Source organism: Cetorhinus maximus, chromosome 11, assembly GCF_964194155.1.
Source record: "Cetorhinus maximus chromosome 11, sCetMax3.hap1.1, whole genome shotgun sequence".
In the NCBI taxonomy this organism is placed as follows: Eukaryota; Metazoa; Chordata; class Chondrichthyes; order Lamniformes; family Cetorhinidae; genus Cetorhinus; species Cetorhinus maximus.
In genome coordinates this window covers 113,743,655-113,757,935 of record NC_135889.1, presented here as the reverse complement: position 1 = coordinate 113,757,935, position 14,281 = coordinate 113,743,655, and the positions used below count along the sequence as shown (strand labels likewise).

General features: G+C 44.0%; 1 protein-coding gene across 1 annotated transcript in view; it reads right to left on the bottom strand.

Moving 5' to 3' along the window:
* LOC144686837 (contactin-associated protein-like 5) overlaps positions 1 to 14,281 on the bottom strand; it is a 1,126,003-nt gene that overhangs the window by 714,581 nt on the left and 397,141 nt on the right. Inside the window, exon 4 of the mRNA XM_078552607.1 lies at positions 11,157 to 11,304. Within this exon, the coding sequence (XP_078408733.1) occupies positions 11,157 to 11,304 (148 nt within the window). The remainder of the gene's footprint in view (positions 1 to 11,156; positions 11,305 to 14,281) is intronic.

The following is a 14,281-nucleotide window of genomic DNA, read 5'->3' as shown; positions in this document are numbered from 1 at the left end:
GAGCTCGCGACCCCAAATGATCGTCCCACAGCCCCAGTTTGGGCACCAACAGCGTGTAAAAATAATCTTGTACAGCTGAATACAACAGTAAAAGAAACCTTGTTTGCCCATCCTGCCACCCCTCTTCGTTTATACTGATGTTTTAGTATGAGTGAAAGAACGTGCATCCTAATCATCCTTCCTCCAATTCAGTAAAGCCCCACCATTCACAATTTCCCCTTTCGCGAATTTGCTTACCTATTCAAAAGTCTTTGTACACTAGGCCCAAATGTTCACTTATCCACGGTGTTGAAAATAAAAAAAATAGAAGAATTTTTTGAAATTCAGCGATTTACAAAACACCGAAAAAAAAAGAAAAAGTGTCGAAATGAAGTTAAAAGAATGGAAAGTGTCCGTGACTTATTTCCTGCAGTAGGAAGTGTGCACTGCTTGTGCTTTGGCTGTCATTGTTTACATGTGGATGTTCCTCGTTGCTGCGATTTAATGTCTGATCACAGTTCAGTATCTGGGCAAACTTCACCAGAATTCCTGAAACAGCTTGGCCCCTGTCCTTGTGCCTGGCTGACTCAGTCCTACACAAGACTCATCAGCTCAATCTCAGTCCCGAAGGTGCGACATATGGCAAAGGATCATTGCCATTCCAAAACCTAGAAAAGATCTCACATTGGCGGCCAGCTATTGACCGATTTCACTACTTTCTGTCTGCTTTAAGGTCTTGGACCATCTGATCCTGCAACGCATATCTCCGGAAGGAGAGACCATGTTGACCAAGTTGGTTTCCGTAAGCACATGTGATCGAGTTCTGGCACTCACCACCCGCATCGCAAATAGCTTCCAAAAGAACCTGAAGATAGGCCTGGAGCTACTGACCCTCACAGCTGCCTTTGATACAGTATGACACACTGGCCGGCTCCTAAAGCTGACCAGGGTGCCTCCAACCTGGGTCGGGACAATTGTTGAAACACTCCTTCGCGACAGATGATTCAGAGTCCTCCTGGGGTGAGGGAGAAGTATTTGAACAATGGACTACCACAGGGCTCAGTGCTCACCCCAACCCTGTTCAACGTATAAACAATTGGCCTGCCAACAGCCATGTACCGCAAGTTCATCTATGCTGATGACCTCTGTTGTGCCACTCAAGCTCCATCCTTCTGCACTCCGGACCAGATCCTTAACAAAGCCATTACAAAGTTTACGGACTACTGCAGCACAAGGCATCTCATGTTAAATCCCTCTAAAATCCCTCTTAAATCCCTCCAGTGTATTCTACCTCTACAATGCCAGTGCCAAAAAAAATTGTTTATCTATGTAGATAGCCAGAGATTACAGCATGATCCCAACCCAACATACTTGGGAGTGACTCTAGTATTCTCTCCTTCCAGGAATATCTGAAGAAAACACCGGCAAAGGTCAAAACCAGAAACAACCTATTAAGCAAACTTGCTGGATCTACATGGGATGCTGCTGCCACAACACTCTGGACCTCGGCATTTGCCCTATCATACTCTGCGGCAGAGTACCGTGCACCTGCCTGGCAGAGGGCGTCTCACACACACACCCATCTTGCTGAGGCTCAACTGAATGCAACAATGGCGCATCATAACTGGAACTCTCTGCTCAACACCCTTCCCCTGGCTTCCTGCCCTTGTCAACATTACCCCACCACACATCTGCCAATAACTGACAAAAAAAAACACAAGCTGGTTGAAACCGTTTGTGCTGCACCTCACTTACCACTCCATGATGCCCATTGAACCCACCTACTGCCCGCCTTCCATCTCAGCGCCCCATATGGAGCACCCTTCCTGAACAAGATCTACCAGCAGACTTCCGCTGGATCATGGAATGGGAAACATGGGAAATCACTAACAAGTTTCTTGTGACAAACCCCATCTGTCGAATGGCAGGCTTTGAACTACAACGGTGAGAGTGCCCCTTGCCAAATAGGTTCAGGACAGGTCAGGGTCCCTGTGCGGACAATCGTTACCACTTGGGCCTCAGTACAAACCCCTTATGCACTAGTCGAAAGTCTCAAACCATGCTACACATTACCAAGGAGTGTCCCCTCTACAGACTAAGTGGCAGATTAATCACCCTAAACTCAGCAAATGAGGAGGCTGTCGCTTGGCTTCATGGATTTGCATTCACTAGATAAATACATTTAAGCTTGTACAGTACTGTATTTAAAAATGAGCGAGTCAGGGCCAAGCAGCAAACATCCTAGAAAAGTGGTGACACTTGTCCAAAAAATGACAATATTAGATAGATTGAAAAATGGTGCTACTGCTACCATGCTGGTCAGGGAATACAGAGTCAATGAAACTACAGTCAGCTACATTAAGCAGAAAGAAGATAAAATAAGGGCCAATGTTAGTGTTTCTAGTAGTCGTACTGCCAGTTAACCTTTGTAAGTGGGGGAGATCCGTGCTTGGAAGAAATGAATAAGTTACTAAACATGTGGATAGAGCACCAGCAACAAAGGAGGACCCCAGTGAACGGTCAAATCAATAGAAATGAGGCGCTTGAATTGCACTGGCAGATAAAAAGTAGTAAAGAGGGTAGTGCTGGTATTACTGGTGATAATAGTGAGGAGGGGGTCTCTCCTTTGCCTTCCAGAGGATTCACAGCTAGTACAGGATGATCTGATCACTTTAAAAAGCATTTTGGTCTATGTAATGTGAAGTTGTGTTTGTGTGTGCGTGTGTGTGTGTTGGGGGGGTGGTGGTGGGTCGGCGGGGGGAGAGAGAGAGAGAGGGGGGAGGAGGGGGCAGAGGGGAGGGGGAGGGGAGAGGGGGGCTGTGTCAGCTGACCATACAGCTGCAAGAGGGCTTTCCAAGGTGCTGCTAGAATGAATTGAGGAGAGAGGGTTCCAGGTGAAGCGGGTCTTTAACGCAGATGAAGCTGGCCTGTCCTGGAAGAAAATGCCAAATAGGATTTACATTTCCAAAGAAGAAAGAACAGCACTTAGTTTTAAAGCTGCAAAGAACAGGCTAACACTCTTACTATGTGCCACTGTGGCTGGTTTCAAATGTAAATCAATACCGGCTTTTGGTCAAAAAACCCTCAAGCTCTTAAAGGGAAAAATAAATCTCACCTACCAGATTTTTGAAAGGCTAACAGCAATGCCTGGGTTACCACAGCAGTGCCTGAAGACTGGTTTGAGAATTGCTTTCTGCATCAGAAGGACTAATCTGAGAGAAAGTAACTTGTCCTTCAAGGTCTTACATATCCTTGATGCACCTGGACATCCACACTCTCATGCAGATAGCCCTCCAGACACTGACGTTTTGTTTTTACCCCCAAATATGACCTCACTTATCCAGCCAATGGACCAGGGGGCTATTGCATCCTTCAAAGCTTACTACACCCGTAGAAGTTTCAACCACATCCTCAGTCTTATGGAAGTAAACCCTTTGACCGTGATTGCTGGAAGGAATTCAACATCCTCACAGCAACAGGGATAACTAAGGACTGATGGGGTGAGGTCAGAGAATCATCTATAAATGCCTGCTGGGAAAAAAAGGTGGGCCTGAGGCTGTGAATGATTTCACAGGGTTGCCTAGTGTGGACGCTGAAGTAACCCAGATCATTGAGTTGGCAAAACAAGTTGGAGGAGAGGCATTTGAAGACCTGGCCACAGATGAAGTAGAGGAACAGCTCCAGTCTCATGAAGAGGAACTCTCTACAGAAGAAGTGGTGGAACTGATTAAATTGAGTGAATTTAAACAGGAGCTGGAAGAAGAGTCAAGGAATGTTCATTTTACACCTAAGATGATGGCAGACCTCATAAAATCAGTTGAAGATTTGAAAAAAACAGGTGACAGTTGATGATACAAACATGGAAAGAAGCATTGTCAGTCGTAGAGTGATTGACGCTGCTATTGTTCCTTACCGAGGACATTACAACATTGAAAAACAAAAATCGAAGCAGCCAAGAGTAACATGTGTTTTTTTTTATTCACATCAACATCAACATCAGCCACTTCACCCAATCCGTCCACCTCCACACTCAATTAAAGTACAGTATTGTAAGTGTAACAAATTTTACATTATTCCTGTTTCATCGCTTTATTAAACAATTTTCTCCAGTAAATTTCCCTTAAATTTATTAACAGAGGCCGGAATTTTCCAGCTCCACTGTGGTGGGAACCGCCACAGGAGATTTGGCGACCCTGATAAAAGTTTGGAAAATCCCACCCACAGGGCTGAATATTTGCGTCAGTGAGCGGGGGCGGGGCCCGCTCGCCGACGCGAAAATGACGCGGGATGATGTCAGGGGGAACCCCCAACATCATCGCGCCCCATTTAAATCTTCAGGAAGGCGGGGGCGCAGCAAAATCAGCTGTCCGCCCGCCGACCTGTCAGTGGCCAATTGAGACCATTGACAGGATCATTAAAACAATTAAAGGACCTGACCGTCCGACCTTAAGGTTGGCGGGCAGGCCAGGAACCCCGGCGGCTAATAGATAAAACATGAAACCTCATCCACCGGCGGGATGAGGTTTCATGTAGGGATTTTAAAAAGTTCATTAAAGTTTCAGTGAAATTTATTAACATGTCCCATCTCGTCTGACATTGTCACATGAGGGGGACATGTTAAGGAATTTTTCATTTTCCTATTTTTCAAGTTTATAAAGCTGTCAGTGATCTCCCTGAGAGGGGAGGAGGGGGGGTGTTAAACCAGATTGGCAGGGGGCTGGGGAGCTGAGGGCGAATTCAGAGCAGGGAATGGGAGATGGAGAATTAGTGAGTGAGTCTGAAAGATAGAAGCACAGGTTAAAAAGTGTATAGACAGGAGTTTGGCAGTGTTAAAATGTTAATAAGTGTATATCTAAATGCAAGGAGTATAGCAAATAAAGCCAATGAGCTGAGGGCACAGATAGACACACGGCAGCACAATATCATCGCTCCAATGGAAACTTGGCTTAAAGAGGGGCAAAAATGGCAGCTCAACATCCCTGGATATATCAAGTTTTCAAGCAGGATAGAGAGGGGGATAAAAAAGGTGGGGGAATAGCATTATTGGTTATAGAAACAATTACAGCTGTGAGAAGGGATGACATATTAAATGAAGCACCACATGAGGCCATATGGGTTGAGTTCAGAAGTAAAAAAGGGGCAGCCACACTGTTAGGCGTGTACAATAGACCCCCAAAGAGTGGAAGGGAGTTAGAAGAGCAAATATGCAGGCACATTTCAGAATGCAAAAACAATAGGGCAGTAGCAGTTGGAGACTTCAACTACCCTAATATTAAATGGAATATAAACAGCATGAAGGGCACAGAGGGCCCAAAATTCATGAATTGCATTCAAGAGAACTTCTTCAGCCAGCACGTAACAAGCCCAAATGAGAGGGTGCACAGTTCTAGATTTAGTCTTAGGAAATGAAGCTGGGCAAATGGATGAAGTAGCAGTGGGGAACCATTTTGGAGATAGTGACCATAGTACAGTCAGATTTAGCATCATTATGGAAAAGGGCAAAGATAGAACAGGAGTAAAAATTCTAATTTGGGGGAAGACAACGTTTACAAAGCTGAGAGGTGAGCCGGTGAAAGTGGACTGGATACAGCTATTAGAAGGGAAAACAGTGTCAAGTCAGTGGGAGGCATTCAAAAGTGACATTGTACGGGCACAGTGTAGACATGTCCCCAAGAAGAAAAAGGGTGGTCCTGCCAAATCTAGAGCCCCCTGGTTATCCAGAAGCGTAAAGGGTAAGAGAAAGCAGAAAAAATGAGTTTATGACAGTCACAAAATGCTTAATACTGTAGAAAGCCGCGAGGAGTATAGGAAGTAAAAAAGAAAAGCAGGTAAGCAAAGAGAGTATGTGAAAAAAAACATTGACCGGTAAAATCAAAGAAAACCCAAAGATGTTTTACCAGTAAATTAAGAGCACGATGATAACTAAGGAAAGGATGGGGCCTATCAGAAATGTACATGGTAACTTGTGCATTGATGTTGAAGATGTGGGCAGGGTTCTCAATGAGTATTTTGTCTCTGTCTTCACTAAGAAGAGGGATGAAGCAGAAATTCTAGTTAAAGAGGAGGAGTGTGTATTATTAGATACCATAAGCATAATGACAGGTGAAGTACTGGAGGGACTGGCATCCTTGAAGGTGGGTAAATAACCAGGGCCGGATAGACTGTATCCCAGGCTGTTAAAGGAAGCCAGAGTGGGAATAGTGGGTGCTCTGAGGATCATTTTACAATCCTCACTAGATAATTGGAGGTCTGTGAATGGTGTACCGGTATTTAAAAAGGGCGCGAGGGATAGGACAGAAAATTATAGGCCAGTCAGTCTGACTTTGGTGGTGGGAAAATTATTGGAATCAATTTTGAGAGACAGTATAAGCAGTCACTTAGAAAGGCACAGATTGATCAGGGATAGTCAACACGGTTTTGTTAGGGGAAGATCGTGTCTTACTAACTTAATAGAATTCTTTGAGGAAGTAACAAGGGGGATTGATGAGGGTTGTGCAGCAGATGTTGGCTACATGGATTTCAGTAAGGCAATTGACAAGGTCCCACATGGCAGACTGGTCAGAAAAGTGAGATCCAATGGGGTACATGGGGGTGGCGAGTTGGATCCAAAATTGGCTCAGTGACAGGAAACAAAGCGTAATGGTCGTTGGATGTTTTTGCAAATGGAAAGTGTTTTCAGTGGTGTTCCACAGGGCTCAGCGTTGTGGCCTTTGCTATGTGTCATATATATTAAAGATGTGAACTTAAATGTGGGAGACATGATAGGGAAATTTGCAGATAACACAAAAATTTGCCTCAAAGTTGATAGTGGAGAGGATAGCTATTGTCCCCAGAATGGTACTAATGGTTTGGTTGAGTGGGCAGAGAAGTGGCAAATGCAATTCAATCCAGAGAAGTGTTAGGTAATGCATTTGGGGTGGGCAAACAAAGCAAGGGGACTACTCAATAAATGGGAGGATATTGAGAGGGATTGAGGAAGTGAGAGGCCTTGGAGTGCATGTCCACAGGTCCTTGAAGATGGCAGGACAGGTGGATAAGGTGGTAGAGAAAGTATATGGAATGCTTTCCTTTATTGGACAAGGTATTGATTACAAAAACAGGGACGTAATGCTGGAACTGTATAAAACACTGGTTAGCCTTAGCTGGAATTTTGTGTACATTTCTGATCACCACATTACTAGAAGGACATAATTGCTCTGGAGAGAGTACAGAGGAGATTTACAAGAATGTTGACAGGTCTTGAAAATTGCAGCTATGAAGAGAGATTCAATAGCTAGGACTGTTTTCCTTAGGACAGAGAAGGCTGAAGGGTGACTTAATTGAGGTCTACAAAATTATGAGGGGCCTAGATAGGGTAGACAAGAAAAATCTGTTTCCCCTGGCTGAGGGGTCAGTTACCAGAGGGCATAGATTTAAGGCGATGGGTAGTAGGATTAGAGAGGGCTTGAAGGAAAACATTTACACCCGGAGGGTAGTAGGCGTCTAGAATTCACTGTCTTAGTTGAGGCTGAAACGCTCAACTCATTTAAAAGGTGCCTGGATCTGCATCTGAAGTGCTGTAACCTGCAAGGATACGGACCAGGTGTTGGAGAGTGGGATTTAAAATGAATGGCTATCTTCTTTGTTCTCTTTTATGGTTGTCGCTGACACGATGGGCTGAATGGCCTCTTTCTGTGCCAAGACTTTTCTATGGTTCTATGTGGACTCTAGATGTAGTCGCCCAAAATATCAGAGTCAGCATGGATTTGTGAAGAGTCCTGTCTGATTGATTTAGTTGTATTTTTGAAGAGGTCACTGCCACGCTGAACAGGGAGAGTTAATAGATGTTGATTAAGAAGGCATTTGATATAGTTCCACACAAGAACTTATAAGCAAAATGAAAATACGTAGAATTGGTGTTAATCTTGTGACATGGGCTCATAATTAGCTCCGACACAGAAGACAGAGTAAAGGTAAAGGAAATGTACTGTTTGGTGGGATATGTGATATATGGTATTCCGCTAGGATCTATTCTGGGGCTCCAGTTCTTCACTACATATATTAATGACTTGTCCTCTCTAATCCTACTACCAATGGCTAAAAGAGTAGAGAGTTATATTTCCAAGTTTGCAGATGGTGCTAAGTTAGAGGTGCAGTGCGGATGGGTAAGGACGTTACAAAGGAACAAAGGCAGGATAAGTGAGTGGACAAAACTATGGCAGAGAGAGTTCAATGTAGTGGGGGGGGCGGGGGGGGGGGGGGAGATGCTGTGATCAGATAATTTGGAATATTTTCTTAATGGTGAGAGACTAGGGGCAGAATTGTATGCCCCTCTCTGTGCAAATTTAGTGGCAAGGGGGCATTTAATCAAGCAGGAGGGTGGTGGGCACAGATCTTGCCAGCATCCTGTCTCCATCCTAATTAAGTGAAGGCCTGTGGATGGCGTTCTGGCCCCACTGCCAATTAAAGCCCTTAAGTGGTGAATTAATACTCACTTGACGGCCTCATTCCACCACCACTGGTGTTAACCCAGTGGTGGCCGGGGAAAGCACCATGCAAGGCACACAACAAGGAAACAAAAATAGCTGGAAAATCTCAGCAGGTCTGACAGCATCTGCGGAGAGGAACACAGTTAACGTTTCGAGTCTGTATGACTCTTCAACAGAACTAAGGAAAAATAGAAAAGAGGTGAAATATAAGCTGGTTTAAGGGGGGGTGGGACAGGTAGAGCTGGATAGAGGGCCAGTGATAGGTGGAGATAACCAAAATATGTCATAGACAAAAGGACAAAGAGGTGTTGACGGTGGTGATATCAGCTAAGAAATGTGCTAATGGTGACATTAAGGGTAGAAAGCAGGACAAGCAAGGTACAGATAGACCTAGTGGGGGTGGGGTGGAGGGAAGGGATCGAAATAGGCTAAAAGGTAGAGATAAAACAATGGATGGAAATACATTTAAAAATAGTGGAAATAGGTGGGAAAAGAAATATCTATATAGATTATTGGAAAAAGGGGGATCGGAAAGGGGGTGGGGTTGGAGGAGAGAGTTCATGATCTAAAGTTGTTGAACTCAATATTCAGTCCGGAAGGCTGTAAAGTGCCTAGTCGGAAGATGAGGTGCTGTTCCTCCAGTTTGCGTTGAGTTTCACTGGAACATTGCAGCGGGCCAAGGACGGACATGTGGGTATGAGAGCAGGGTGGTGTGTTGAAATGGCAAGCGACAGGGAGGTCTGGGTCATGCTTGCGGACAGACCGAAGGTGTTCCGCAAAGCGGTCACCCAGTCTGCGTTTGGTCTCTCCGATGTAGAGGAAACCGCATTGGGAGCAGCGAATGCAGTAGACTAAATTGAGGGAAGTGCAAGTGAAGAGTCATACGGACTCGAAACGTTAGCTGTGTTCCTCTCCGCAGATGCTGTCAGACTTGCTGAGTTTTTCCAAGTATTTTTGTTTTTGTTTCGGATTTCCAGCATCTGCAGTTTTTTGCTTTTAACACAACTAGAAAACCCTGGTGTGTTTGCTTGCAGGCTCCCAGAGAGGGTCCCTCATTCAAAGGCACTCTGTTCCTGATCAAGGGACCCTGCATCAGGAAGGAGGGGTTGCTCCTGAGAGCTACCCTGCTGTCCTTGCTGCCGGCCCACCTCTCCCACAAACCCCCACCTGACAATCTCCCTCCAGCCGTCACTCACCTCTGGCATGGGATCCAGCAATGAGGTGGGTGTCATACCAGCAGCAGCCACCACCTCCTTGGTGGTACTGCCATTCAATAGAGCTGCTGGCCTCTGGTTGGCTGGCAGCTCTTGGTGGGCGGGACTTCCACCCCTGGGGTCCTTGATCCAGGCGAAGGCCCACTGCTGGCTTGTTAAATGCCTGATTGGCACATGACGTGGTGGGCTTTCCAGAAAAGAGGTAATGCTGGGCCCTTGCCGGCTCTCCAGCAGGTGGTGGAGACCTCCGACACTGCCACAAGGTTCTGCCCTGGGAGTTGTGGGGAAGCAAATGGATATAGCTGTTCATATACACAAACCACTAAACTCTCTTACACAGGTTTAAAAAAAAGCAACCAAAAAGGCTAATGAAATGTTGGCCTTTATCACAAAGGGACTGGAATACAGAAATGATGCTTCAGTTGTACGGAATCTTTTCTTAAGCACACTCTTCCTTATGTGCATAAATGATATATAATATATATCAGAGTTATCAACAGGATTTGAATTTGTATCAGTTCTCTGAATCCCTCCTCAATCAAAGTGATGTCTGGGGCTCAGGCAGCCATGTAAATCAAATTAAACCTCCATTTACAGAACTGTTGAGATTTGCACAATTACCTTGAACAAATGTAAAATGCATGTCAAGTGACATAATAAGGAAGACGACAACACCCATTACACTCATGACTGTCCTTATTCACATTGACTAAAATAAGTTATCAAATGCTTTTTTAAAAAAATTTGCACAGGAAAAGTTGGCTTCATTTGATAACATTTTTCCATTCGACCACAACTCATTCACAATGCGAGTTACATCACACCGACACAGCAGGCCGGAATAACCCCCTTCTGTTGCAGTAACCATTCTATGCTTCTACAATACTGCCCAGTAACCATCATCTAAGTAACAGTTTTTAACACTGTTTCATATATTCCTTTTGGTTTTCTTTAACATGACAAACGGTGCTCATATAAAAAAAAATCACCAAGAAATGTTGGTTCTGAGGAATCTAACATTTTCTATTTCAGGCACAGGCAAATACAGAAAAAAAAAACTCCTCCGCTCTGTCCAAATTATCTCAGAGCAGTAGCCCCATGTAGGCTACAGCACTTCTTTTTTATTTTACCACACCAACCAGTTAATGGGCCCCATGAGAATATTGGATTCAGGCAGTTTTGTGCTGTGGGTTCACATGCAAGCGAAAACTGTCTAACTGAAGTAATCAAGTTGTTCTTCGGGTCCTTGCTGTGCACAAAGTAGCCCTGCTAACTTACATGAGCCTGAGAGCACTTCAAAAGCAATTCTTGGAACATGAAACACTTTAAGGCATTCCTGAAAGATATGTTCAGCTGCTTAAATGCAAGTGTTTGCCTCTCTCTCTCTAACGTTAAACCAAGTACCTCATTATAGCGTGATGAACATCCCATTCTTTGTGAAAATAATCACTTGAAAATAAATGCACACTCATTCCATTTGATATCTTATACTTACTGTAGGAGCAACCATAAAGCTCAACTCTCATTCCTATTCTACCGGTAGGATTCCACTCGAGAGGGGCAAAGCGAAGGAACCTGGCTCTGATGGAGTACTGTAGTTTGTAGTGCACAACACTGTCTGCATTAGAGTTTCCTGGAAAAGCCTATGAAGAAAGATGACAGAAAGAGATTAATAATGACAACTTTCAATCATTAATTCCTTAATTACTCCTTACACCCCAAAGAAGCAATAAGACAACTGAGTTAGTGTTACTGTCTTTAAGCTCAAAGGTTTTTCTGATAAAATGAACATTTTGGTCAGTTTTTATTAAGTAAGTCTATCTTCATTGTTTTTTTTTACCTTCTGGTCTATTTCCTGTTTGTAACATCTATTTAGCTCTTTCATTTTGCAATAAAGATTTGCTATGTGTCAGTGACATTGTAAACACAACTTTATAATCAACGCAATCATTTAGAAATGTTTTAAGATTTCACATTACCAGTCATGGAGATGTTTCTCTTTGTTCAAGAAAAGAAAACAGGACTTGCGTTTATATAGCACCTTTCGTGACCTCAGGACATCCCAAAGCACTTAACAGCAATTGAAACGCCTTTGAAGAATAGTCACTGTTGTAATGTAGGAAACACAGCAACCAACTTGCACACAGCAAGCTCCCACAAACAGCTATGTGATAACCACCAGGTAATCTCTTTTTGCGATGTTGATTGAGGGATAAATATTGGCCTGGACAGTGGGGATAACTCCCCTGCTCTTCTTCAGAATAATGCCTGGGACCCTTTACATGAGAAAATCAGAATCACAGAATTGCTATGGTGTAGAAGGAGGCCATTCGGCCCATTGTGTCTGCACCGGCTGTCTGAGCATTTTAACTTAGTGCAAGTCTCCTGTCTTTCCCCTGTAACCCTGCACATTGTTTCTATTTAAATAATCATCCAATGCCCTCTTGAATGGCTCATTCGAACCTGCCTCCACCACACTCCCAGGCAGTACATTCCAAACCCTAACTACGCGCTGTGTGAAAAAGTTTTTTTCTCACTTTGCATTTGCTTCTTTTGCAAAACACAAAACTGTGCCCTCTGGTTCTCGATCCATTTACAAGCGGGAACAGTTTCTCCCTTTCTACGTTGTCTAGACCCCTCATGATTTTGAAAATTTATATCAAGTCTCCACTTAGCCTTCTCCTCTCCAAGGAAAACAGTCCCAACTTCTCCAATCTTTCCTCATAACTGAAGCGTCTCATCCCTAGAACCATTCTCGCAAACCTCTTCTGCACTCACTGCAATGCATCATATCCTTCCTATAGTGTGGCACCCAGAACTGTACACAAAACTCCAGCTGAGGAAGGGCATTGGTTTAGTGTTTCATTGAAGATGGTATCTCCAATCGTGCAGCACTCCCTCAGTACTGCATTGGAGTTTCAGCTTTCATTTTTGTGCTCAATTCCTGGAGTAGGTTTTGAACCCAGAGCTTTCCAACGCGCATGTAAGAGTACAACTGACTGAGCCACAGTTAACCTTGTTGGGTTAAGTGCAACAATTTAATTAAGCTATTCTTCATAAACTGGCTTAAAATATCATTTAACTTAGAAATCAGAGGAAGTCTTCTCTTGTTTTTCCCTCAACATTTTCTTTCTCACTCATTTTCCTTTATTGCTCCATCAGAGTCACATTCCCATTTTCTCTTTGTTTCATTCAAATGTTGAAACTGAGTAATCATGCTTCCTTCTTTTCTCATTATATCATTTCTTTCTGCTCCTTTTGTTTGAGCTATTATTAATTTCACATCTATTTTATATTAGTATGTTTCATAGAACCTTTACCCTCTTCTATCACCTGAGTCCCTGTTCATCGTTTAAGCCCTATACTCAACTCCTCCAATTGTTGAACAGGTTAAAATAAGATGTAGGGAACTTGCAAGCTCTTCAATTAAAACGAGCAAGAATAACAGAACGGTGTAAACTGCAAGAGCTTGCAATGTATATTACCATGCACTATTGTGTTGTCAGCTCACAAGAGAACATCGATAGGTCATACGCAGATTCACCTATGGCATGACACTGACAGCATACAATACTGAAAGATTGTAGAGTCTGTCACCTTTTCACAAGGAGCGTACTTCTTTGAACCTATTAACCCTGGGACAATGTGGAGTTTGTTCAATGCAAATCCAAGCATAAAGGCCATCTAATTCTGGAATGAACAAAATCAGGAAGGCTAAAGGCAATGGACACTGGAAAGGCTTTGGGTCCTAATAACATTCCACCAATAGTATCAAAAGCTTGTGCTCCAGAACTAGCCGCGCCCCTAGCCAAGCTGTTCCAATACAGCTACAACACTGGCATCTAGCCGACAATATGGAATATACCCAAATGTATCCTGTCCACAAAAAGCAAGACAAATCCCCTCGATCATCAGCAAAGTGATGGAAGACATCATCAGCGCTATCAAGCAGCACTTAGACAGTTTGGGTTCCATCAGCACCTCATTATCGCCTTGGTCCAAACATAGACAAAAGGGCTGAACTCAAGAAGCGAGGTGAGAGTGACCACCCTTGACATCAAGGCAGCATGTGACTGAGGAGCCCTGGCAAAATTGAAGTCAATGGGAATCTGGTGGAAAACTGTCCACTGGTTGAAGTCATACCTGGCACAAAGAAAGATGGTTGTGGTTGTTGGAGTCCAATTATCTTAGTGCCAGGACATCGCCGCAGGAGTTTCACAGGGTAGTGTCCTAGGCCCAGCCATCTTCAGCTGCTTCATCAATGACCTTCCTTCCATCATAAGGTCAGAACTGGGGATGTTCGCTGATGATTGCACAATGTTCAGCACCATTCGCAACTCCTCAGATACTGTAAGAATCTGCACCAATATGCAGCAAGATCTGGACAACATTCAGGCTTGAGCTGATAAGTGGCAAGTAACATTCCAGGGAGCAGAGTCGGAGGGCGGAGTTCCAGAGAGGTGAGTATAAAACCTTACCTCGGGGATCCGCGGCCTAGTTCCAGGGAGCAGGGTCGGAAGGCGGAGGTCCAGAGAGATGAGTATAAAAACCTGACCTCGGGGATTCGCAGACCTCGGGTCTTAAAAAAAAAATTAAAAGTGGCATCACGGTAAATCTGTG